General features: G+C 41.6%; 1 protein-coding gene across 4 annotated transcripts in view; it reads right to left on the bottom strand.

The window, feature by feature from the left end:
* The window catches only part of RGS7 (regulator of G protein signaling 7), a 379,817-nt gene that overhangs the window by 31,150 nt on the left and 323,579 nt on the right, over positions 1-25,088 (bottom strand). For all 4 annotated transcript variants that reach the window (XM_084792712.1, XM_084792714.1, XM_084792715.1 and 1 more), the window contains exons 7-10: positions 22,734-22,798; positions 21,753-21,829; positions 21,558-21,639; positions 276-350 (exon numbers count right to left, since the gene is read on the bottom strand). In XM_084792712.1, coding sequence (XP_084648838.1) covers positions 276-350; positions 21,558-21,639; positions 21,753-21,829; positions 22,734-22,798 — 299 coding nt within the window. The remainder of the gene's footprint in view (positions 1-275; positions 351-21,557; positions 21,640-21,752; positions 21,830-22,733; positions 22,799-25,088) is intronic.

Raw genomic sequence — 25,088 nt, 5'->3', positions numbered from 1 at the left:
TGCAGCTACTTTTGGGGTCCTTTATACTTCTGTAAATAGCTTCTCACTCTTGTTCTGTAAGGAAGTCCAAAAGATTTATTGGCTTTCCAGGGCAAACACTGGTGGAATAAACTTTAGCTTATCCGTGGGATCTTATTAGGAGAGGTAGATGTTGCTTACTTCATCCCAGAGAAGGAATTCTCAGGACAGAACCCCAGGGCGGAGTATGTTTGTGACACCAGAGACATCCTGAAAACAGACACTTCAGCAAGACCACAGGGCACAGGTGCATTTACCTTGCGTGTTTTGTGAGGGTTTCTCATTCGGGATGACTTCTTAATGTCCACTTCTGTAGTATTTACACATCCAGGCTGGGGGAAAATAAGACAAAGGAAGTTTTAAGGACACCAGTTCGAGTAGGATAGCCATTAAGGAATTGCTCCGCAGAGCTTGAGTAAGTGCTGCCACAGTCAGGTCTCCTGACGCGCCTCCGAGGTAACCACAGCTGCTTCCAGCAACTCCCAGTAAGAAAGTACACTGCAGCCATCTCCTCCCAGCATAACATCTCTAGAGCCTCAAGCAACTTCTAGAGACATCAGGAAGAAAGGATTTGTGTGGCCAGATAGGTCTTGGTATGGGAAGCAGATATGTGTAATCACTCAAACTGTCAACAAGGATGTCCAGGAAGGATGGTGTGATGCTGATGTCCATGCACAGCATCCCATAAGATATATGTGCTTTCCTTAAATGCTTTTAAGTGGTACACAACTAACACGGTAACCACTTGAGCCAGCACAAATCCCAGACTGAATTTTTTTTTATTATAAATTATGGTATCCAGGAATATTTGCTTTCCACAGACAGAAGGTGCATGGTTCCCATGGAGAAGGTGAAGCCAGAACAGGAAGTTCACATACTGTACTATTCCTATAAGTTTCTAAAATTCTTTCCTTTTCTCTCAGGTATGGAAATTTCTTCAAAACAGGAAGTTGAAAGGAGTGTGGGCTACCTGCTGCTGGACTTTGGACATTCCCGAAGTCTCATTTGGCCAGATTTACTGTGCAGTTGCTCAGAAACAAATAGATGTGAATTTCTTTTTTTGTGTTTGGAGGAAGAGAGGGGAAATGGGAGGGAAGAAAAGAAAAGAGAGAAGAAAGAGGACCAAGACAGAATACGAATCAGGAATGTTCTCCCAAAACAACCTAGGCAACTCAGGCACAGGAGGAAAAGCATGAAGCAGAGAACAAAGCGGTGTCAGAAGAGTTTTAGGGCTGGGCAAGAACTTGATTATGTGGGTTGCATTTCCATCCCTTGAAGTTTGAGGTGCAGTATTTAGGGAGATTTGTTATTACTAAAAAAAAAAAAAAAGTCAACTTGTACATCTCTGGACAAATTTGCAGTCCCACCCCCCACCCACACCCCCGCAATCACAAGCTTTAAGTGTCTGTGAAAATGTTTTAGGGATGCCGTGCGTGTGGATTTGGGATGGGGTGGGCAGAAGGGACTGTGGTGCTACCCACTATCCATGATGAGCAGGAAGGATTCACCGTGAGTACCGAGGGACATGAGTCACTCTCAGAGAGTCCTCTCTCGGTAGCTCAGGCACCATGATGGGAACCCACCACAATGCAGAAATGTGTAAGAAGTTAAAGAAGAAAATATTTCAGTTTTTTTTTTCAGAAAGCTGACATTAAATTACACACAAACACATTCACATACAACACTAAAAATACTGAATGAAATACATGTTTTACTGGGTTTTTTACTTCAGAAATAAATTTTAAGATATGGGGGGGGTGGGTGGACAGATGGCTTTGCAGTTAAGAGTACTCACTGGCTGCTCTTACAAAAGACCCAGTTCAATTCCCAGCACCCACACGGCAGCTCAAAATTGTCTCTAACTCCAATTCCAGGGGATCTGACACCCTCACAGATAAATATGCAAGCAAATCACCAATGCACATAAAGCAAAAATAAATAAGTTTTTTTAAATGTTAGGGTCCAGGAAAGGAGGTGCCTCTATGGTAAAGATGCATTCTGGCAAGGCTGATAACCCAAGTTCAATTCCCTGTAACTGGCATGTTGGAAGGAGAGAGCTGACTTCTAGCAAACTGTCCTTGGATCTCCAAACGTGTGCACTAGCACAAGTATGCACAGGGCACGTGCACACACACTTCTCAATCAATCAACAGTACAGATAGAAGAAAGACCATTGGGGATGTGAAACTCATTTATAAACACTGAGAAATTCACTTAAGCTATTCCTAGCACTAGGCCAAGCGCTATGGAATATTTTTATTTATTCTTCCTGTGGTGTGTAAACATTAACCTCTCAAAAACAAAATGGCCTATGGATTTTAATATGTTTTAATATTAGGATGAGCTTACAACCATTGATACACTGGTAACCAAGATGCTTTAAAAATATTAAAGCATTGTGTTTTTATTTCCCATTCGATTTCTAGAACCTCGTGGTCATGCTTTCCTAAGCTGAGCCACTAGAGAAGAGTCACAAAAACCCTTTCAACTGCTATTGATGTATTGATATTGATCAATCAAGAGCCAGCTCAGCCAGGGAGATCAAAGATATTTTCTTTGTGTTGTGTGCAGGGAATAACAACACATGATACCCAAGAAAGGAAACCATGGCATTTCTTTTCCATGGGAAAGAAATCTAAAAATGTGTGTAAGGGAATATCAGCATATCCAAACAAGTGGGGCTCCGGTGAGGCAGTTTGTCCTGTGACCCCAGCAGAGGCCTTATAAAGAACACATTCCACATGGATATCTAACATATGAGGGGTAGCAAGAAAAGGGAAGCTGAGGCGGGAGAGATGGCTAAGCTGTTATGAGCATGTGCAGCTCCTACAGAGGACAGAATTGTGTTCCCAGCACTCATGTCGGGTGCTGCACAGTTCCCTGTAATTCCAGCAGCAGGGAGATTTGATGCCCTAGTCTCCACAGGCACCTGCACTCACCTGCACATGCTCCCCTCCACACTCACCTATACAGGAAAAGGAGTCTAAGGCAATAGGTGAAGCATGAAAAGTTTCTTGCAGACGTTCATGGTAAAAAAAAAGGTATAGATGCTCGACAGGTAGGTGGAGAAGAACTTGCAGTTGAAACAAAGGCCACAGTATCCATGGACTGTACACTAAGAGCACTAAGTCTGGAGGACAGACTCTTTATCAGTGAGGACCAGGTGATAAGCTGGATGGACCCTGTGTGGCCTGACTTTCTGTCCCAAGGAGGAATCAAGGAGGTTCCAGAAGGTTCCAGAAGGTGTCCTGCTGCAGCTTGGCCTCATCCCCCGCCCCATGTGAGATCATATAGATAAAGTCCCTGACCCCAAACTCTCTTTTCTAAAATCAGCACTGGATAGGAACAGGAGAAGCCAAGGAAACAGAAACTGTGATTATCTCCTAAACTGGCTGAGGTAGCCACATATGCATGTAAATACAGCAGCACATTGGCCAGGCGATGTCTAAAACCATCCCCTAAAAGGGGCACGGTGGAGATGAGAACAGCCATAAAAAACAGGGGAGGGGACACTTATTTAAACATGTGCAGAGTCTTAATTAATTGAACTCTACATCCTTCCACGGAGAGCCAGGATTCTAAGTCAATTTGACTTTGTATCAAGTGGAATAATTAACAAATGGCCTCAGAAATTGTGTCAGCCAACAAAGGCGTGAAGTGGGAAGCACTTTCTCCCACAGGCACAGATCTGACTGGCAGTCCAAAACAGAATTGAAACTTCCAACCTCAAGTTTCAAAGATTATGATCTCTTGAGTTTGATTAATGAACCATTAACAGACATGTAAAACTCCTACTCGAACTGATTGTTAAAACACTAACGGATTAAGAAGAAAGGATGACTGCAAAAGTAAACATTATTAGAGACAAGGTCCTGGCATGGATAAGTGTTTTATAACCCTGCTTTCATCTCAGGAAAATGAAATCTGCTCAGAATTTATCATTAATGGCTAAGTGCTTAATATGATAAGCTGACAAGAAAGACCTGAGATGCCAGTATCTGTCAGCTCTGCAAGATGCTGGCATTTCTAATGCCCCCCTCTCTTTGGGGGCATCTAAAAGTGAAAGTGATTCTTTAGAAGTTGTCTAGAATGCTTCCAAATCCCCAAGGCCATGACTGAATGCTGATCAGCTCTGAGTAACTACTTTCAGAAATCAGGCACCAGGGAGAATGAAATACTGAACAGTACTTTCTGGCATTCTTTTATTTATTCAGAAACTTTTTATCTGCATCTAATTAAGTATCAGATTGTGATTATAAATGGTGAGACATAGAAACAGCAACATGATCAATTTCCCAAAAGCCTCCTTACAGATGTGAACTCATCACAACACAGAAGGGTAATGCCTATGTTGACATGGTTCATGACATAGCAGAATATTTCTGATATCCATTCTTAGGCACTTTCTGTTGGTTTTTCCTAATAGTGTACACACAGACAGACAGAAAGACACACACACACACACACACACACACACACACACACACACACACACACAGAATTGCAGGGGTTGGGGGTAGGGAAGAGATGCTAAGTAATTTTGTTCTACCCCAACAAGGTCATTGTCTTTGATATTAAACAGAAAAATATAGGCTGGAAAGACGATTCAGTGGGAAATAGTGCTTGCTATGAAAACATGAGGACCTTAGCTTGGATTCCAGCATCCACTTACAGTCAGGACCTGACTTTGTATGCCTGTAGCTCAGACTTGTGGGGTGCAGAAACGGAAGGATCAGTAGGAATTGATGGCTGCCAGCCTAACTCCAGGTCCAGTAAGAGACTCTACCTCAAAGGAGTAAGGCAGAGAATGACAGAGCAGGACACCGATGTCCTCTCCCGTTTCTGCAGACACACACACAGGTGCATGCATGCCACAGACAAGCATACCACAATTAAAAACACAGACATAGAAAAGTTCCTGTAATTAAAATTTCAAAGCGTAGTTTTAATCAGTGCCAGAAGCAGGGAGTAAATCCATATGATATGTTATCCATAAATTGGTTTTCCATAGAACCTTATGTAGTTTCCCATTATGGTCAGAATAACATTATTATTACTAAGTAGACATGCTATCAAAGCATTTGGATATGTACCACTTGCTTGAAACAATTAAATGTATGGCACTTTTGGATTCAAGGAATAATAACGTGCTGTTGAAATTGGCTAGCACAATACCCTAAATGAATTCTAATGATGCAAGATTGAGTTTATTTTCAAAAGAACTCAGCTGTGTTGCAATATCATCATAATGTTATTTATTAGAAGGCGGAAGTTAATATTTCAGAACCCAGCCCCAAGTTCCAAATGCAGAAATTACCAGGAAGTATGACCCTGTGCAGTGGGTGTGTAACCCTGAGATGCAAAGCAGAATCAGTTATTCTTGATTTCACCATTGGTGCTTTATTTAAGAGCCTCCAAGGCCCACTGAGTTCCTTAGTTACTTTCATGGCACACTACATGTATTTAGTCACTCATTTATTCTTGTGGTGCTGAGAATGGAATGCAGAGCCTCAGTCTGGCTATACAGTGCTCCACCATGGAGCTAGATCCACAGCCCACATGGAGGCTTCTAGTCAGCTATAATAAAAGACAATGACTCAGGAGAACTCAGGGCGGCAAGCGTTGGTGACTGACAGTGGAAGACAGGAATGGAATCTAGCTTTCTTCATATCTCTTCCTGGGAGTCCTACAATGGGCAGACAATGCTCTGTTACCCTTGAGTGGATTGGTGCTTGGGAAGGTGGGTAAGGGGCAGGGGTGAAAGAATGGGTAATCTAATACAGGTTTTTTGTTGTTGTTTTTTTTTTAGGTTAGTAAAACTTCTTTGCAAGATATCAAATGGTGAGTGCGTGCCATTTTGTATATGTTAAAGTCCACAGAATATACATCTGCAAGAGGAACCTGAATTTAAACTGTGAGTTTTGGGAGCTGGTGCCTCTTCTAGAGGCCAGAAAGCAGGACTGATGGCTCAACTGCTGCCCCTGACACTAGGTGTGCCAAGCACGCTCATGACCAGATGACTTCCATTTCTCTTTCTTTTCTTTTTTCTTGCCTTTTAATATAATGGACTACCTTTGTTATGGAAAAAAGGCTAAGGTTTTTCAAAGAAAAAAAATGACATCCTTTAGATTAGAGACTTAAAATGTATCTCAATTTACCCTGTATTCTGGCACAGCATATGAGATTCTCAGTCATCACTGAACTGTGTTTTGATTTACATTATCTGGTCCATCTGGTATCAGTCACAGCATGGGAAACAGCCACACAGGATTTTGGTTTAAATACCTTAATTTTTTTTTCTTTTACTCTTATCTTACTTGGTGACTGTTAAAATTAAGGTAACATTTGGATGGTCTCTTTGAGAACAATAAAAAATTTTTACCCAATATTAAAGATAACTTCTATGCAGAAGGAAAATGGATCAGTGATAGAATGAATGAAAATAGTTTAAATTTTGTAGATACCGCTGTTTGTTATGGTAATTTAAATTGTGAGCTATAGAGGATGAATAGAAATAAACAAAATCTTTCCATTTGTTCTTAGTCCATTCACAAGGTTACAATGATTATGATAATGAATAACCACATGACAATTTAAAAATTGGTATGTGTGAACACCATCATATGTTGAAATTAACCTTCATTTAGAATAGCAGCCTTGAAATCAATAATCTTCAACTACAAGGGATTTTAGATTCCCCTTTGAATGGGAAAAGAGTATCTTGCCCGCTTGGACTACTATAACAAAATGTCACAGGTTGGGTGGTTTTTAAACAACGGAAGTGTATTACACACAGTTCTGTAGACTGGGAAGACTTAGACCAAGTATTTCCTCAAGATCTTCCCAAATATCTGCTTTGTGTTTCACGGAGTAGATCATAGAGGAGATTTTCTGTGTTTACCACTATGGTCTCAAACTGAAGATCCTCTTGCCTCTTCCATGCAAGTGTTGATGTACCACTATGTCCTGATGATGGTAACTTTTTCCTGTGTCCTAGCGTAATGGAGAGGTAAGGAGCCTCTCCTGGAACCATTAATATGGGCAATGCCTACATGATCTATCCAGTTCCAAATGGCCATCCCCCTAATACAATCACCTTAGAGGTTAGAATGTCAACAGAGGATGTTGTAAGTGAGCCACACAAACATTCAGGTTGCAATGGCTCCTTTATAGGACATATGTGCAGAGTGCAATGTGCATTCAAGTTTAGCAAGGAAGATCCCTGCAAAATTTGACACATTTTAAAGACTAATTTTGTTATATCAATGCTGATTTCTTAAAGAGAAAATGCTAAGTTCCATATTCATTAGGGATGTTTGAAGGAGGATCTAGGTAATGTTCTCTATCTAGATCACACACTTATTACTAAGTCCTCAAATTGTGGAGTTTTGTTCCTATCATTAGAGACAAAATCTAAAATATCTCTGCATACCAATACAATCATATCCAAGCAGTGTGGTCTTTCCTCCATGGTTCAAGGTCATCAATGACCATGCCATTTTTGCTGCCTCTGAGGCAACGATGCCCACAAAACTAGACTGCCCTAATTTTTAATATTTCTGACTTGTTTCATCTCATGCCATTATTAGCATCTGTTGACACCTTCTGCTGATCTTCCTTGCCTGCAGTTCCTGTTCTCCTCTACCATTTGTCAGTTGGCTTCTGATGCAGGTCAGGAAACTGGGTATGTATGTTAACACAAGTCTCATGTTTTAACAAGTGTCCAATCACCGTGTCAAACTCTCAACAACTGGTTTGGCCAAGACTTTCTGAGCTTAATTCTTAGCTATTGTTGAACAGAATTAAATTTGCTATGTATGAAGTAGGAAATATGAAGACTGCCACAGTAGTATGTGGACAAGTTTTCATGGTATCTATTATAAGATCTGCCATAGACATGATGTGTTAGATGCTATCAAATATGTATCGGGAATTCCAAGATGGAAGGCAGGAAACATTTGGGATCTGGGAGTTTCATCTATTCCCTGAAGCATGGGGAGCTTGCCTGAGTGATCTATTAAAACCATAACAATGAGTTGCTGAGTGCCTCTACCATCACTCTTAGGATGGGCCCCAAGGTATGTGAAATCTTGTTCCTCATGGGCAGGCCTCTGTCTCTCTCTCCATCCCAATATTCCCCCTTTGCATTCTTGCTCCAGTCTCCCTAGAGCCCTTTCTTCTCATTTACAGGTTCTGGTTCTTTCCCTTGTATGGGCTGTTATCTCTTTCCAAGATCTTGCATAGTAGGTCTTATGCCCTCTGACTCCCACATATATCACTGTATCATAGTGTCACTCTCCCATCAGCCATCATATTGTAGATTGAATATTAAACCTCCTACTAAGACATATGTTTTGAAATAGAAAATAACAAATATAAACAGTACTCATGTTGCAGAGCGTTTTGATACCTCTGTGCTGGGCATTTCTTATGTCAACTTGATACAAGCTAAAGTCATCTGAGAGAAGAAAACCTTGGTTAAGAAAATGCCTCTATAAGACTAGACTGTAGGCAAGCCTGTAAGGCATGTTTTAAATTAGTTATTGCTGTGAGAGGGCCTAGCCTATTGTGGGGGGGGGTACTATCCCACTGTTGATCCTGAGTTCTATAAGAAAGCAGGCTGAGCAAGCCTTAAGGAGCAGGCCAGTGACCTCCATGGCTTCTGCATCAGCTCCTGCCCCTAAGTTCCTGCTTCTTTTTAGTTCCTGTCATGACTTCCTTTAATGATGAGCAGTGGTGTGGAAGTGTAAGCCAAATAAACCGTTTCCTCTCCACCTTGCTTTTCATCATAGTGTTTCGTCACAGCAATGGTAGCCCCACCAAGCACTCTCATCATCCAATTTGATTTCCATTGGCATTCCACCAAGTACTCAGGCCAACCACTACAAATCTATGTCCCTGAAGTACAAAATCAAGTGTTCAGATGTTGGAATTGAAGGGAGTTATTAGGTGCTCAGACCTAGATTCCAGTCATGATTTCTTTTGATAACTCTCATAATGAGACTAATCTAACTTGGACCCAAATGCTTTCTATACACTTTCCTTTAAAAATCCACCCCATCTATTGTGTGCTTAAGGATACGGAGAACTTTCCAACAAACTACTTTTTTAAATGACTACGTAAGTTTTAAAAATGTTTGTGAAGGCTAATTTTAAATTTTAGCCTAACATAGTCTAGAACCACCTGGGAGGAAAGTCTCTACTGGGGAATGTCTTCATTGAGCTGGCCTATAGGCACATGTGTGGAAGAGTGAGAGGCCTCAGTCCACTGTGGGGAGCGCCATTCCCTAGGCAGCAGGTCCTGCAGTGCATAAGAACGGAGAAACAGAGCTGTGAGTGAGCAAGCAAGAAAATGAGCTTGGATCTACTTTTCCCTGATCATGACCAGACTCTGTTACCAGCTGAGTTCCTAACACCTTCACTTCCCTGCATTAATAGCCTGTAACCTGGGATTGAAAGTTTAAATAAGTGTCTAGCTTTTGGTCAGGATATCTTATCACAGCAATAGAAATGAAACTGGAACAAGGTCAATAATCATACATGAAACACACACACACATACACACACACACACACACACACACACACACACACACACACACACACACACAACCATGACTACAATGCTTGGAAGACCTCATGTCTTATCTAATTGGCACATTCCTAGGTATGGGAGTGATAACAACAGTACACTTCTCATATGGAATGATGTTCAAAGTGTGATCAATACAGTTTTTGACAAATAGCAGCCTAGTGACAGTTTTCACCTCTTTCCCATCCCAAACTGTAGTAGTCATCTCCTACTGCCTACCAATCTATGACGTTTAAAGAGTCAACACGTTTTTGTTTTTGTTTGTTTGGTTTTTTTTTTTTTTTGAAAAAAGCATACCTTGAGGTGAGAAAAGAGACAGAATTCAAAGCTCAATTCACATCACACTCTTCAGTGCAATTCAGAGATGCAGCATTAGACAGTGAATGCATTTAAGTTTCCTTTTTCTTTTCTTTGTTTCTTTGTTTCTTTCTTCCTTTTTTTTTTTTTCTTTTTCTTTTTTTTTTTTTTTTTGCCATGGTGGAAATTGAACTCAGGTCCTTGAACATGTTAGACAGTCATTCGGTCACCAAGCCACACACTCAGGGTTTGGGTTTCCTACTCCCACCAGCAGTGTCCATGTTTCGCCTCCCAGGGTGAGGCCGCTCTAATAGCCTTTGAAGCCCTGGAGCTCCAGCATGCGCGCATGAGTTGGAGTGTCTGGTGACACAGGGTAATCTGTGTTGGAAGACCAGTTATTGATTGTGAGTAGGTGACGGAATTTTTGAGAGCAAAAAGCAGAACCAAGGAGAAATTTGGGGATGTCTGGATTGCGGGGGGCAGGGGAATACTTTTTCTTATTTATATCACTTTAAATTTTACTTTGTTTTTCTGAAGAAAAATGGCACTCATTTGAAGATTCCTGCTGTTGGGGTTAAGGGAACATAGGCTGCCTTTCTTTTTCTTTTCTCCTTAAAAAAAAAGATAAGATTTGGATGTGGAAGGGGTGGTGTAAATGAACCATAGGGGAAAAAAAAATCCAGGCTCAGCCACTAATTGCTCTCCATGCAGTTAGAGTCACACTGGCTCTGTCGGGCCATCAGCACAGAAAGGCACTGTGCCTACGCAGCCTTCCTTCTGAGACTATGTTCCTTTGCCTATATGTATGTACATTTTAAAAAGCGGAATCTTTGATATGGTTTCAGAAAGAGCTGCAAAGTAGTTCAAAGGAGTCCCATGGCCTCTTTAATCCCAATATTCCTAAATTGTTAATGCTCTGCCCTATGTACTCTTTATGTCTAAATTTAAATGGTTATCTATGGACCCCTTTTCTGCTATATATAGTAGGACTGACACGGAGAGCTATCTTCCAAAAAGCATATTATAGATAAGAAGCTACCCTTCCGGCTTCGCTAGACCACAGGCTCTGCAGGATAACACTGGCACATAAGGGCAGTGTTTTCCTCTGCCACACCTTCTGGGAGTTAGCTGTTAATACTCAGGGTCTTCTACCAACATAGCCCCAACCACTATTCACACTCTCACCCTTTCAGAGGAAACAGGCCAGAAATCTGGGCACATCATCTTGAAAAGTTGCCAATCTGCAGGCTAGAGAGACAAGACTTAATAACAGGGAAGTGGTTTTTATTCTCCCTCTACTCCTGGCTCACAAAAATAGCACCAGATATTACATAATAATAGGACATGGTGTCTTGGAATCTATTCAGGAATTGAAAGAGCACACAAGATAAAAGATATAGCTGGGGAGGGGGGAGGGGGAAGGACACTTCCACTCGTAAAGGCTCATGATAGCCACGCTGTCAAAATATTTTTTTTCAATCCAAAAGAACAGATGTGAATAATGGAAGGGATGTTCTTTTTCCATGGCACGAAAGGGAGATTAAAGTTTGGATTAACACATCTTTAGGTTTTTCTCTAACAGCTGAAGAGGTGGAGAGTAAGAGCATGGACCACTGTCAGAGAAGCCTCCTGGGCCATTAAGGATGGATGACCTCATCATTTCTGTCATTTTTCAACCCAAATTATCTCCCGCAGATGCTACAGAATGTACAGAGCAAAGGTTATAATGGGAATCCTGCAGGAGGAAAAAATGCTATGGAAGACACTAAAGTTGTGCTAGTAAGTTTCTAATGAGCACTTGAAATTGTGTGTTTAAATTGCACCGAACACATCGGACTAAAAGACCACTGCCTTGAGTTTATTGATAAAGTATTGTGTTTGCCACTGCAAGCCCAGGAGTAGATGTACACAGAGGCAGGCCTGGTGAGAGACTGAAGCTTCTCAATGGAGGTTGCATGCACTTGGAGGCAAAGGTCAGTGTTTTATTCTTCACTCTCAGTTCTAGAACAGCCAACTCAAGAGTCTTGCTTTGCCTTGTTGGTAAATTAACTGTCACCTTACACAGTCGCAGCAAAGAATGAGTGGCACAAGGGTTACAAAAGGCTCTTCTTGCCAGAAACTGCTGGCAGGAACCAATGAATATTTTAGATAAGGCTAGGCACCCACATGTGTGGTTGGTCTTAAGGGTTTTGTAGAGAGAAAGTCTAGGAGGCATGCGTGCATCCTACACATGGTCCTGTTGAGTGACATGCCCGGAATCGGGGAATATTCTGACCAGCTGAGATCATGCCACAAATCAACCCACTTTTAGGAGAGCTTGTTGACTCTGAACTGGTCACTGATTTAAAAACTCAGAGCTTGTGGCAATATAGGTATGTGCTTTTTACTACATTTATTTGGATAAGTGGGGGCATGTGTATGCCGTGGTGCATGTGAGGAGGTCAGAGGACAATTTGTGAGAATCAGTTCTCTCTTTCTACCTACACATAGGTCCGGTCCTGAGGACCGAACTCAGGTCATCAGGCTTGGTAGCCCATACCTTTATCCACCAAGCCATCTTACCAGCCACTCTGTGTGCTTTTTAAAGTCAGCAAGCATGTTTAGTGTCATCCCACCAGATGCTCACAGGAATGAAGGAGAAAATGTATGATTATTTCACTTATCAACTCAGACTGTTCCTGGAGTGTGCTGGCGGTGGTCAGGGCCTGGATACAGGCAGTCTGTCTTTTAAGGGGCAGTCAGTACCTCATGCCCATCACGTCCATGACCTATGTAAAGATCATTCATATCAAGTGCTCTTTCGGTCACTTTGTGAGTTTGATTTTTCTCCATCTTATGGGGGGACTGTTAGCTCTGCTGTAAAGTCCATCAAATTAACGTTGAGGAGATGGAAACAGCTGTCTCAATGGAACAGCGAGCGGGCAGTGGGAGGCTGTCTTTTTTTTTCAGAACCCTCGACGTTCTTCTGAGGATGTGCAGGGAAACACCTTGCACAGCTGTGACAAGTATACAGCTCCCACTCCACCTCCGCTGACTTCCTTCTCCTCTGCTGAGGAAGGGGACCTCCTTCCTCAGCATTTGCATGGACCACAAGAGATGGGAAAGGCTCTGTCCATGGAGAACTGGAGTTAATTTTTCCTACTGAGTTTTCAAATTCTCTGCCTGGGGTATAGCTCAGTGGTACAACACTTGTGTAAAGTGTGTAAGGCCCCTAGTTAGCTCCCAGCACAGTGAATTAAAAAAAAGAAAAGAAAAGAAAAGAAAAAGAAAAATTGATTGTAGTCATCCAAAATCATGCAAATTTTTTTGGGAGCAGTTTTGGTCTCTAATGACTTCACCCCGTTGGCACTCCCATTGGACCTGAGTTAGTCAATGCCATTCAGAGACAATGGGAGACATTTTAGCATGCTACTTCTGAGATTAGCTGTAGTCACATATGGGGCTGACTATTTAGGGATGATGTGAGGAGCCCGTCTGGGACCTTCTTGTATGAAGAGGCCTCTGTGCTCATCTTCTTGTAATCACCATTGATTCAAGACTATCATTCAGGTGGCCACATCACTTTGGGGGGCTTAACTGAAAGGCCATGAGAGGTCTTGAACCAGAACAATCTAAAAAAAACACCTCTGAACTCCTGCCTCTCAGAGGCTGCATAAAGTAGCTACTACTTCTTGTTTGCTGCTTCATGGAGCTGCGTTTGGGGGTCACATTTTATGCAGCAGCGGATCGAGCTTTTCTGATTTCCAAAAGTCTTCCCTGAAGGCACCACGCCATTTACATGTGAGAACTTTTCTATACTACCTGACCCACTGTTTCCCTATCTTTTCTCGAAAGCATTATTGCCGACTGACTCACTGTGTATTTTGGTGACTTTTCCTGTTGCTGTGATAAAAGGCTCAATGAAAGCACTTTAAAGAAGGAAGCATTTCTTTTGCCTCACAGTCAGTGAGTATGGTCCTTTATGGTGAGGGAGCCTGAGTAAGCTAGAACTTGAAGCAGCTGGTCCCATTGCCTTAGAATTTAGAGATTGGGGAGAGATGGGTGATGCTGCTCTCAGCTCTGCTGATGTGCCACCTTTCACATTTTCAGTAGCTCTTCCTACATCAATTAAGTTAATCAAGGTAACCTCTCACAGGCATCCCCAGAAGTTAACATAACCTAAATGACCTCTCTTTCACAGGTGTGCTTGCAGGCTGCTCTCCTAGATGATGTCATATCTGCAGCACAAGCCTGAGGACCTGAGTTTGGATCCCCAGCACCCACATAAAAGCTGGACATGGTGTGGCACATGTCTATAAGGCAGTGTTGGGGGGTAGAGAGAGGAAGATCCTAGAGGCTCATTGGATGTTTAGTTTATATATATATATAAAAAAAGCAAGATGCAGGTTCCCTGAGAGACCCTGTCTCAGAAACCATAGGGTGTAGTACAATAGAGGGAAGCCTCCAATGTTGACCTCTGGCCTTCACACAGGTATACATGGAAGAGCATACTGGCACACACAGGTGCACACACACACACACACACACACACACACACACACACACACACACGAGTGGGTGATTAAATACATTAAAGACTTACCACTTACAGCACAATGGCTGTGTGCCAGGTAAATACCAGCCACTGCTACATGCCCTCAGCATCCTAGGAGGAAGCTATTATTATCCACATTTCAAATGGCGCATCCGAGGCTCGGAAGCTTTTAGCAAAATTTCACCAAAGAAGGGAACTGGTAATTGAGCCAAACCCTATTAGCTACAGTTGCATGTACTGAGCAGTGTCCTATATAAAACAGCCACAGTGGCACTTGTTCTCTCCACGTGTTAGTGTCTGAGACAGGGAAAGTAGAGATGAAGGGGAGATACCATGTGTAGCGCTCGGTCACATTGCGGGAGGGCTGAGAGGAGAAGTGGGAATTTTTACGCAACACATGACTGAGCACTTAGCTCCCGAGAAAATGATGCTTTCTCCTACCCCTTTCTCATCTTACATCTCTATATTAAGGAAACAAAATAAATAATAGTCAGGCTTTTCTTTTCCCTCCCTCTGTCCCTCCTTTACTGTGTTTCTCAGTCTTCCCTCCTTTTCTCTTCTTCCTGTCCTTCTCTACCATCTTTCCCCTCCATTTTGGAAGAGCAGTTGGAGACAGAGCCTCACTATGTAGCACAGACTTTCTCCTGCCTCAACCACCCCAGGTCCGAGACCTGGTTCTCAGGGCTGAGATCTCAGGAGTGCACCATCATACCTGGCTGATGGCATATAACTTCAATCGTGCAGGGGCAGTCCAAAAACCAGTACGGCCACATTTTATAGGAAAGCTGTTGTTACTCACTCCAACGATAGTGCCAATACAAACCGACATCGCTCCAAATAAGCATAGCAATATGAAGGAAAAAAAATGACACAGACAGAATTTCAATACTTCCTTCTAGAGTTTGGAGGATGTAGAAAAGGAAGAAGGAAGATTCATGACCTTCTCTCTCTCTCTCTCTCTCTCTCTCTCTCTCTCTCTCTCTCTCTCTCTCTCTCTCTCTGACCCTCAAGCTCTCCTACCCATCCGCAGAGATTTTCCTTCATTGTAATGAGTTTCAAAATTAATTCTGCATCCCAAACAGGCTTCCAGCGCAGGCCCCCCTGCTACGACTATTGACGAAGTCTCTGGTCTTTATATCGTATTGTCCTGCCTGTATATTCAGTCAGACCCAAAGTGAGCTCGCCTTCCAGCCCTTGGCGAAGCCCTTTGCCAATTGCACACTTGCACCTTCTTCCCTAATTACTCAGACTGAAGGTTTCCGCTGGCTTAGTCCTAAAAGTGATGAGTTTAGTCTAAGCAAGCTTTAAAGTAAGTGATGTGCAGAGTGTCAATGAAGCCACCATCAAAACCCCGTGTGACTCAACAAGCACTAGACGTGGAGGATGTCAGGCAACAAACTGTTCTCGCTGCTTTTTAGTTAAGGAAGTACTTGAAGCATGTTGTTTTTATTTTCATCACTTGACTGAAATATATTTCTACCTCTTAGTATTCTTGCTTATGGAGTCTTTGTTGACTAGCATGCACACAACTCTAAACTGACAGCTAGGGACACACAGATCAACCAATCCAGTGCTAGAATATCCCCAAATGATGAAGGTCACTATCTAGTGAGTGCTTTCTTCCACTGCATTCCCAACCCAGAAGAAATAATACATTCTTCCCAGTGTGTACTGGGAGAGTCTTAGTCTTCAGTAATTTTCCCATTGATCATATTGAAGAAGAAGAATAAACCTGAATCCCAACACCAAGATCCTGGCTAGGCTTGGGAATGTGTGCCTGGGTGTGTCCCTGTGTGTGTGTGTGTGTGTGTGTGTGTGTGTGTGTGTGTGTGTACTTGTGTGTACTTGTTTGTTTTGGTGCCTCCTCATTTATCCACTTACCATAAATCCAACTCACCCACACCATTTTCAAAGCATGGTATCTAGAAGTATGCAGTAAACTCTGAAATAGTTTTTTTTTTTCCCTGAAATAGATTTTTTTTCTGAAATGGATCTTTAACCAGCATTTTAACCAATACTTTTTAAACATTGACTTAACTAGATGGTAACTTATCAATAGTGATTTTCAACACCTGAGTGCTTGGGTGGGGTGGGAGTAGAGCTCAGTGATAAGACGCTCGGCTAGTATGGCAAGACCCTAGGCTTCAGCCTCAGAGTGCAAAAGTGAAATAAAATGGATCTCCTTTTAACAATAACTATACAGGAAAAAAAAAACCCCAAATCCCATATTATCTCAACTACAACAAATATAGTCTCTTCCTTTCCCTGTGCTCTTGAGCTGTTTCTGGGAATTGCGGCTGAGTCTTTGGTAAGTGAAGAGCCCTTCTCCTTCATAAGACCACAATTTAGTTTTTCCAGAGTCAACACTGACACACTCGGAGACAGTAACTTTATTTCATACAGGTATTAAGTATAAGAGACAGATTATGTTTTCTAATCTTACTTGGAGATGGCCTCATATTTTTTTAAAAAATCATATTAAAATCCTATTATATGTATTTCCTACATTGCTAGCTTTTATTTCACGCACTGTATCATAACATCACATTAAGCTGGCTTTAAGCCTGTGGAGATGCCGAGCTGCTGTGATGCCATGTGCTCATCATATTCTTGATTAAATAAATGGAACTAGATCAAAACAAGATCCAGCAGGCACAACCAGAGCAGCAAATCCTCTCAGCTGGAAAAAAAATAAAAAGCAGCTTTCTAAGGACTGACACTAGATATATATTTTAATTAAAATGTCAACAAACAACATTGTTAAGATAACTCAATTTCCAGTTACTAAATATAAAAACATTTACATATTTATAGATGTAAATCATCCCAGGAAAATATAATTATATTACTTAAAATTTATTGACTCAGATTGTGTCTTGCTACTATTAAGTAATGAATATAGAGCCAGTTAGGATAATAGGAGTGCCTATTATCCGTATGCTTTTTAAGACTCTGTGATTGTGTCATGGAATTTTTTTTCTTTGCTTCTTTTTCTTCCTCCCTTTCTTTACTTTTCTAAAACATTTTTAATTTCTGAAACAGAGTCTCATGTAGCCCAGGCTGGCCTCTGAGCTCACTGTGAAGCAATGGATTGACCTTAAGCTTTGATTCTACTCCTGCTTTCCTAAGCCCGAGATTGCAGGCGTGTGCTGACAGGCATGGTTTTTCAGTTTCAGAATACAAGCTAAGCCTTCCTTCATATGAGGCAAGCACTCTACAGCGAGAACTACATTTACAGACTGTGTCATGGCTTTTCAGTGAGCTTTTTAAAAATCTCTCATAAGGCTGGGCAAGGTGGCACTCACCTTAATCACAGGAGTCTGGAGACAAAGGCAGCTGACTGGATCTCTGTGAGCTTGAGGCCAACCTGATCTATATAAAAAGTACCAGGCCATCTTAGCTACGTGTATCCATCCTTTCAAAAGGAGATATGCTTAGGTAGACAGCAAGAGTCCAGATTATAGAAGTCTAAAAGTGTCCTGCTGTGTAATTTAGTTATTATTTTCAATATTCTTTTTTTGTTGATCCATTTTGTAATTATGAAAACCTACCCCCATCCCTCTAAGTAAATTTTCGAGAATGGCTAAACCTCTGCGTCTATCCCTGGAAACGAGTGTCATGTCTGTCATTGCAGTTAACTCTAAGTTAGCACGTTGAGGCAGAATTCTGTGGTCCAGGGTTGATGCCAAGTAGATATCCCAATAACCATCCTCATGCCTGTCCCAAGCAGCAGAACTGGAATACTTTGGAAGCAGGAGATACATTTGTGACACGTTCCTTGGCTGAGACCTGCTGTAGAGATGCACGTGCCTTGTTTGTAAAATGCTGAAGTGGGGCGAACAATTAATGAAATTGGATATGAAGGGGCATCTCGCCTTTCACCTGGTGAGTGGACAGCAAAAACTGTCACGCTTCCCCTGTGAAGCCATTCGGAGAGTAGCTGAGGAAAACAGACAGTGGCCAGACACAAACACCCCACAGTATTTATGCAGGTATAGGACCTACACTGCAGAGGTTTGATCAGTGTCCATCCATCTGGTACAATATAATCATGGAGGATCACAGCCTCCTGGTTTATCTTAGAAACTCCAAGCACAAGAATCCCTAGGACCATGCCCTCCCTTTTCCTCTTCCTCCGATCCAGCCTATCAACTTGTTTATTCATTCCAGGACTCCGCTCTGTTCTCCATGTCAGTTTATTTAGAGGGATTGTTGTCTTAGAAAGCCCCTTTCAGTGACCAGAAAGATAGTTTGGCATTTATGAGCACTGGCTGCTCTTCCAGAGGACCTGAGCTTTGATTCCCAGAACCCACATGCTAACTGAACTCATCTGTAACACCAGTTCCAGGATACCTGACACCCTCTTCTGACCTCCTTGGGGTGCCAATACAAATAGTACAGATATATACATTCAGGCAAAACAACCATACACGTAAAATAAATAAAGAAGTGTAAACAAACAAACAAAGAAACAACAACAGAGAAAAGAAAAGAAAATCTCTGTCCTTGCTTAGTTAGCGTTGGAGTCAGTGACTAGAAATACAGTTTATGCTCTGGCTGCAGAGGCCATCCTTGATGTCAGAGACTCTGCTTTCCTCATCTCTCTGTCTCTCTCCATCTCTTAGTAAGGACCCAGAAATCTGAGAAGATGAAATACCTTCTCAATGGCAGGCATGGCTGTCAGATAAGGGTTATCATTATGTAAGTTTGGGACCATTCAAAAATGTTCAAAACTCTAAACGCTAATGCATACCACCTCTCATGCAGACACAGCCAACCCTTAGCCACCCACAGCGAAGGATGGCTGGGAGTCTGACTAAAGACAAAATCATACCTAACAGCAACAACAGCAACAAATCAGAAATTGACTTAAAACACTACATAATGTGTGCATTGATAACATGGCCCTCAGCCGTAAGCTTTGTAGATGACAAGATCATGCTATTGCCATGAGTAAAGGTTGGACACATGTACAAGTTATGCATATAGCTATAACATGGAGACAGTAAAAAAAAAAAGGAAAGTAGAGTTGATTTGGGCAAATACCACTCTCCAAAGCACAAAAATAATACAAATCTATTTTTCTTTAGAAAACAGACAGCAGAGACTTGCTTGTCATCTCTGTTCGGGGCATGGAGCCTGTGACTTCAGAATGGCATAAAAAGTGTGATTCGGAGAGCATAATCAAACATGGGATTATGTTCGATTATACAGAGGGTATTAGAATTAACACCTTCTGAAGGCTCAGGGTTTCAATGCTTATTCCCAGCAGGTGGCGCTGTTTTAGGAAATTGTAGAAATTGTAGATGTGGTCCAGTTGGAGGAACTAGGTGACCAAGCGAAGGTCCTTAAAGGAATATTAGCCCTTGCCACTTGCTTCTGTGTGTATGTTTCCTGGGCCACAATGAAGCAACTAGAGCTCTTGTCCCCGGCTTCTTCACTGTGATAGATTGAGCCTTTTGAAACTGCAAATGCTTCCTCCCTAACTGTTCTATATGCAAATGTGGACATAGCAATGGAAAGCAACCAATGCAGCAAGAGGCCTCTAGTGTCTGGCAACCGCTTTAACAAAACAGAAACTCTGTGTTGTATCTTCACGATGCTTACAAGTGTGATGCCACAATTCCTTTTTCACCACGAGCAATAAAACTCCAACTGTATTTTGAATGGAAAAGCCAAGTAACTCAATTCTTCTGAGAATTAAAATGACAACAAATTCAAAATAAAACTTAACAAGTGCATTGCTGTCTGAATTGAAATACATACATATGTAAATATGTCTCTGGATTCCTTCTATTTTGGTCTGACTCAGAAGATAGTTGAGGAGAAAATTTTAAGGTAGTATAAGTCATTTGTTGTGATCCTTTCTCTTGCTGTGAGCCTATTATTTATTCTAGAAATGCTTATATAAATATCCTCTAGAGGCCTGTCTGTATTTAGAGAAGTGCATAGAAGAGAAAGATATCTCTTCAAAGCAAAGACATCTTTTCGAAACAAAAATGAGATTAGACATGTGATCTTTCTATTTGTTCCATTATTTATTATTTTAAGAATGTGTGTTGGTCTCACAAACACATACACATGTGCTCATATTCACACACAAGATTCTGCAGAGGGTGGAAAGGGCTTTGGGCCCCTGGACTAGAGTTGTAGGCAGCTGTGAGTCACCGACCATGGGTAACTGGACCCAGGTCCTCTGCAAAAAGCAGTACAGGCTCATAACCACTGAGCCAGTTTTCTACCCTCCGTTTGTTTCTTTAGAGACATGGGCTTCCTATGTCTGTGAAGCTGACCTTGAACCTGATCAGTCCTCTTGCCTCAACCTTCTGAGTGCTAGAATTACATTATTCAAAGTCCTGAGTGCTTGTGGTGCCACACATAGTAAATGTATTGTCTTGTGGAGGCTTCTAACTGTGGTTAAATACCTCCCACAAGACTCTCTGGTATAAAGAACAATCAGTACTTGTTACACCAAGGCACATAGCTTGCAGAGAGAGCTAAATTCTTATATAGATTCAACATTATATGAGTTGATGTGCTGATGAGATAGCTCAGAACATTAAAGCCTTTGCCACTGAACTTGCTATATGAGTTCAGTCCAGGAGTCCACATGGAGAGAATTGACTCCCAAGAGTTGCTCTCTGATTTCTCTATATGTGCCCCATCCTTTATATGCAAAATAAATAAGCAAAAGTTAAATAAAAGATTAATAAGTATGACTGATTTAGAGCAAATGATATGCTAACTTTCAAAAGACACAACAGGCACCAATAACTTCTAAAGAAGAAAATGAAGGTAAGCAATAACATCTTGATTCTAACTTTCTCTATCTAACTAAAAGCCCAAAACAGAGACCGCAGGCATAAAAGCGACGCTATATTTGCAGTGTGCTTTTCCCCTTTAAGTGTTGACGGCCAAATCAGGCCAACTCAGATATCCAGAGTGAGCTGGCTAGCCACACAAGGGAAAAAGCATCCTTCTTAAAATACACATTGCAGGAAGTCTCATCTTATATAGAGATGGCAATCTTGCCTTAATTCACCCAGGCACAGGGGCAACTCTTTTCTTCCCAACCTGAGGTGTGGGTTCATGGAAACATGCTGGCGAGTTTACTCACCACAGGCCTGTGGACATCCCAGAATGCTCTCTCTTGACTATCGAGGATCTTCCTTTCAATTTTGTCCCTCTTCTTGTCCACTCTGTTAATATGGCAACATTGATGCGTTAGTGTGGTTAGTGCGGGTGAGTGTGCCGCCTCCGCACAGATGGCTGCATTAGAACAAACCCTTCCCAAAGACTCACAAGGACTCACTTAGCTTGTGCTTCTGCTTGCATAAAAATGAACTCCCACTTCCGGGCAAATGCTCTCTGCAGCCGGGCCAGGCTCTCCTGAAAAACATGGGACAGCTGAGGACACTCCAGTGTTCCTTTCAGAGTTCCTCAAGTATTCCATAGACTCTGAATCTGAGTCAACGGTGCTTTCTGAGCTCAGCTAACCATGGGCCTCCTGGGTTCAGAGTAGCTTCTGACTCCGTATATAGCTGAGGATGACTGTGAATGTCCCGTCTGCTCACCTCAGTGAGGACATTACTGCGAGCTGCTAGCATGTCTAGTTTAAATAGTGCTGGGGGTAGAAAACAGAGCTTGGTACATGCTAGGCAAGCTTTCTAACAACCAAGGCCCAGGCATCACCAGCATCCCTCATCTTACAGAAAACACAATGGAAAGCACTGCCTTTCTGTGCCCACTTTATGGAGAGTCAGGAAAGCAATGCCTTCCTACCACCGATCCAATCAGTTTGTTCAGGTCCTGAAAATAGCTATTTCGTCCTTGGCAGCCTAGTATCTGCTACTGCACAGAACTCCAAATTGGTTATCACAACACAGCAATCATTTGAACAGACTACACTAGACGGCCCGTATCTGATGGTGGTGATCAATCTGATGTTTCTGCTAAAGTGGTCCCCCAGGATAAATGGTTTTCAGCCCTCACAGTTTGGACATTATCAATTTAGTATTTATCTGAAACCTTTACAGTTCAGTTAGTCTAACAGAAGAAGATGTGCTACTATGTTTTATACATTGAGTTTGTATGTTTAGAATTCTACTGTCCTTAATATGTTGGGAAAGAGGAAGTAGACAAAGAGGGGCTCACTAACCCACTGAGCTGTCTGATCCAAGGAAACCTGGCCTTTATGATTAATTGATGCAGAAAGGAATGGAGTACCCAGGCATGGCCAGAGGCCTGATTTCTGCCCACTTTATAGCACTGTATGAGCATCTTTGGTACTTACGGCTTCATAATCTGCTAGCTCTAGCCTTGCCTTGTTTTGCATTGTTCTCTTGCAGAGATAAACAGCTGAAAGAAAAAAAAATAACATCATTTCTTGGCTGCTCATTAACACCAAACCACTAAATATAGAAATAGCACTATGTGTCAAGATACTTGTCAGTTTCTCTCAAGTTTAAACTTCTATTGTTATATTTTTAAGACTAAAATAAATAATGACAAAAGAACAAGGTTAAGACTCAAGTACTGGCATCATGAAGTCACAAATAAAATGTTAAGAGATGGTAATTATTTATTGGTATTAAATGGCTTCCATGATTTTATTATCAGCAAATAATAAGGAAAAGTAAAATCTTTTCAAAGAGATTAAATCAGTTTAAAAATCTAAACAGATAAAAACCATTTCATAGAAAGTAACTGCATGAAAAGATACCTGGGGATTTTGACTTTTTTCTAGATTGTATTTTCAACTGCAAGGACATATCATGTAAACTCAAGGGTTCTTGGCATCTTCCTTGCTTTATTTCACAAGAGTCGCTCATTGGTCAGTTGCTCTGTGCTAGGAGAGCAGAGCCACTTATATAAAATGTGCTTTCCCCCTAAGGCATTTTCCTCAGTCTGCTTGGTCACCACACAAGTCAGGCATGGCAACAGGGTTCTAGAAACTGTGAGAGGGGTAAGGGAGGATAGGAGTGGCAATGGTGCAAATCTTCAGATATTTGAAATTGTCCTGATGCCTCTCATGAACATGTCAAGGCAACAAGGTCTGCAGGTATAGTCCTAATTGCCAGAGCATATTCTGTTATAGTTTTTCATTAGATGTGAGACTTGGATCTCATGAAGTCCAAGGCTAACTAATTATATCAGTCTACATGCTGAATGAAATCACTGGGTGAGGCTCATTAAAATATCCTTTTCATAAGACTATCCCCATGGAGATGTCTTATAAATATGATGTTTGCATTGAGCTTGCATTGAGTATTTGCCTTTTGTGAGATAAGGAAATACAGCTACTATCTATCACCATGACTTCAGTAGCTAACGATAGCGAAGAGAAGAACGTGTACTTCATGGGGACTAGAAATGCAAAGGCTAAATTTGTACTTGGAGAAAGTATTCCATATAACTCACATGTGGGGTGTGTGTGTGTGTGTGTGTGTGTGTGTGTGTGTGTGTGTGTGTGTGTTACAGGGGATTGAACCTAGGGCTTTGTGTGTACTAGGCAAGGGTTCTACAAGTGGAATATAGTGAGCTATATCCAAGCTCTCAAATTGAAATATATTTTTCTGAAGTAACCTTCTTGAGAATCATGTGAGACACTCTTGATGACTTATGGCATAAAACCCATGAGCAGTTGGCAAGAGGCTCTGCCACTCAAATGATAGTTGAATAGTAAGGGATAGGATTTGATCCAAATGCATCTTGGTAATGTGAGTTGAGAAGGTCAAGTTTCTGAATCAGGTCTCTGAGTAAGCACTGGGTAAAAAGCGAATGCCACCAGGACATTATTTCTTTTAATTCTAGAGTTCTCTACAAAGTCCATTGTATAAACATTGATGTCTGTGACAAAGTGTTCAGAGTCATACCCCACAGAAGCCAGGAACATCAATGCTATGACCCTTCTAGCGAGGGATGAAGATGAGAATGTTTACTTGATAGGGACTAGTAATGCAAAGGCCAAATGTGTCCTTGGAAAATATACAACACATAAGCCAAATAATGCAAGTGAAGCCTATGGTGAGGAGGCAGCTCTGTTTCTTTTAAACCAATCTTTGAATGCTTATTTTGTGGGCTAATGTTTCTCCTATTCTTGAACTTTAAAAAATAATTCAGACAGTTCCCACAATCTTGCTCCAAGTGGGGTGCCTCAGGGAGTATCGAGTTATTGACAACTCCCCTCTCCAGTTACAAACTCCAAGCAACACTCCAAGCTTTGTTTAAAGTTGAAGTCATCTTCATGACTGTAGACTGTTCATAAAAGGAAATATGGATAACTACATGTTATCCATATATCAGCTCTCCTCTTTGACATCAATAACCATTGACAGAGCATCTAATGCAACAGGTTCTCAACCTGTGGGTCATGACCCTTTTGGAGGCCACATACCAGATATTTTGTATATCAGGCGTGTACATTATGATTCATAACTGTAACACAATTACACTTATGAAATAGCAATGGTTGGGGCTCACCACAACATGAGGAATTGTATTAAAGGACCACAGCATTAGGAAGGTTGAGAGCCACTGCTCTAGTCCTTCTAGGTATACAGAATAGGAAAGAAAGAGAAGGAAGAAAAGGCAGAACAAACTCTCCAAGGTTACACATCTTTATGTTACCTGGTGCATAATCTGCATC

Source organism: Acomys minous (assembly GCF_964271855.1).
Source record: "Acomys minous genome assembly, chromosome: 1".
NCBI classification, from domain to species: Eukaryota; Metazoa; Chordata; class Mammalia; order Rodentia; family Muridae; genus Acomys; species Acomys minous.
Note: the sequence above shows the minus strand (reverse complement) of the source record. Positions and strands in the feature narration are given on the sequence as shown.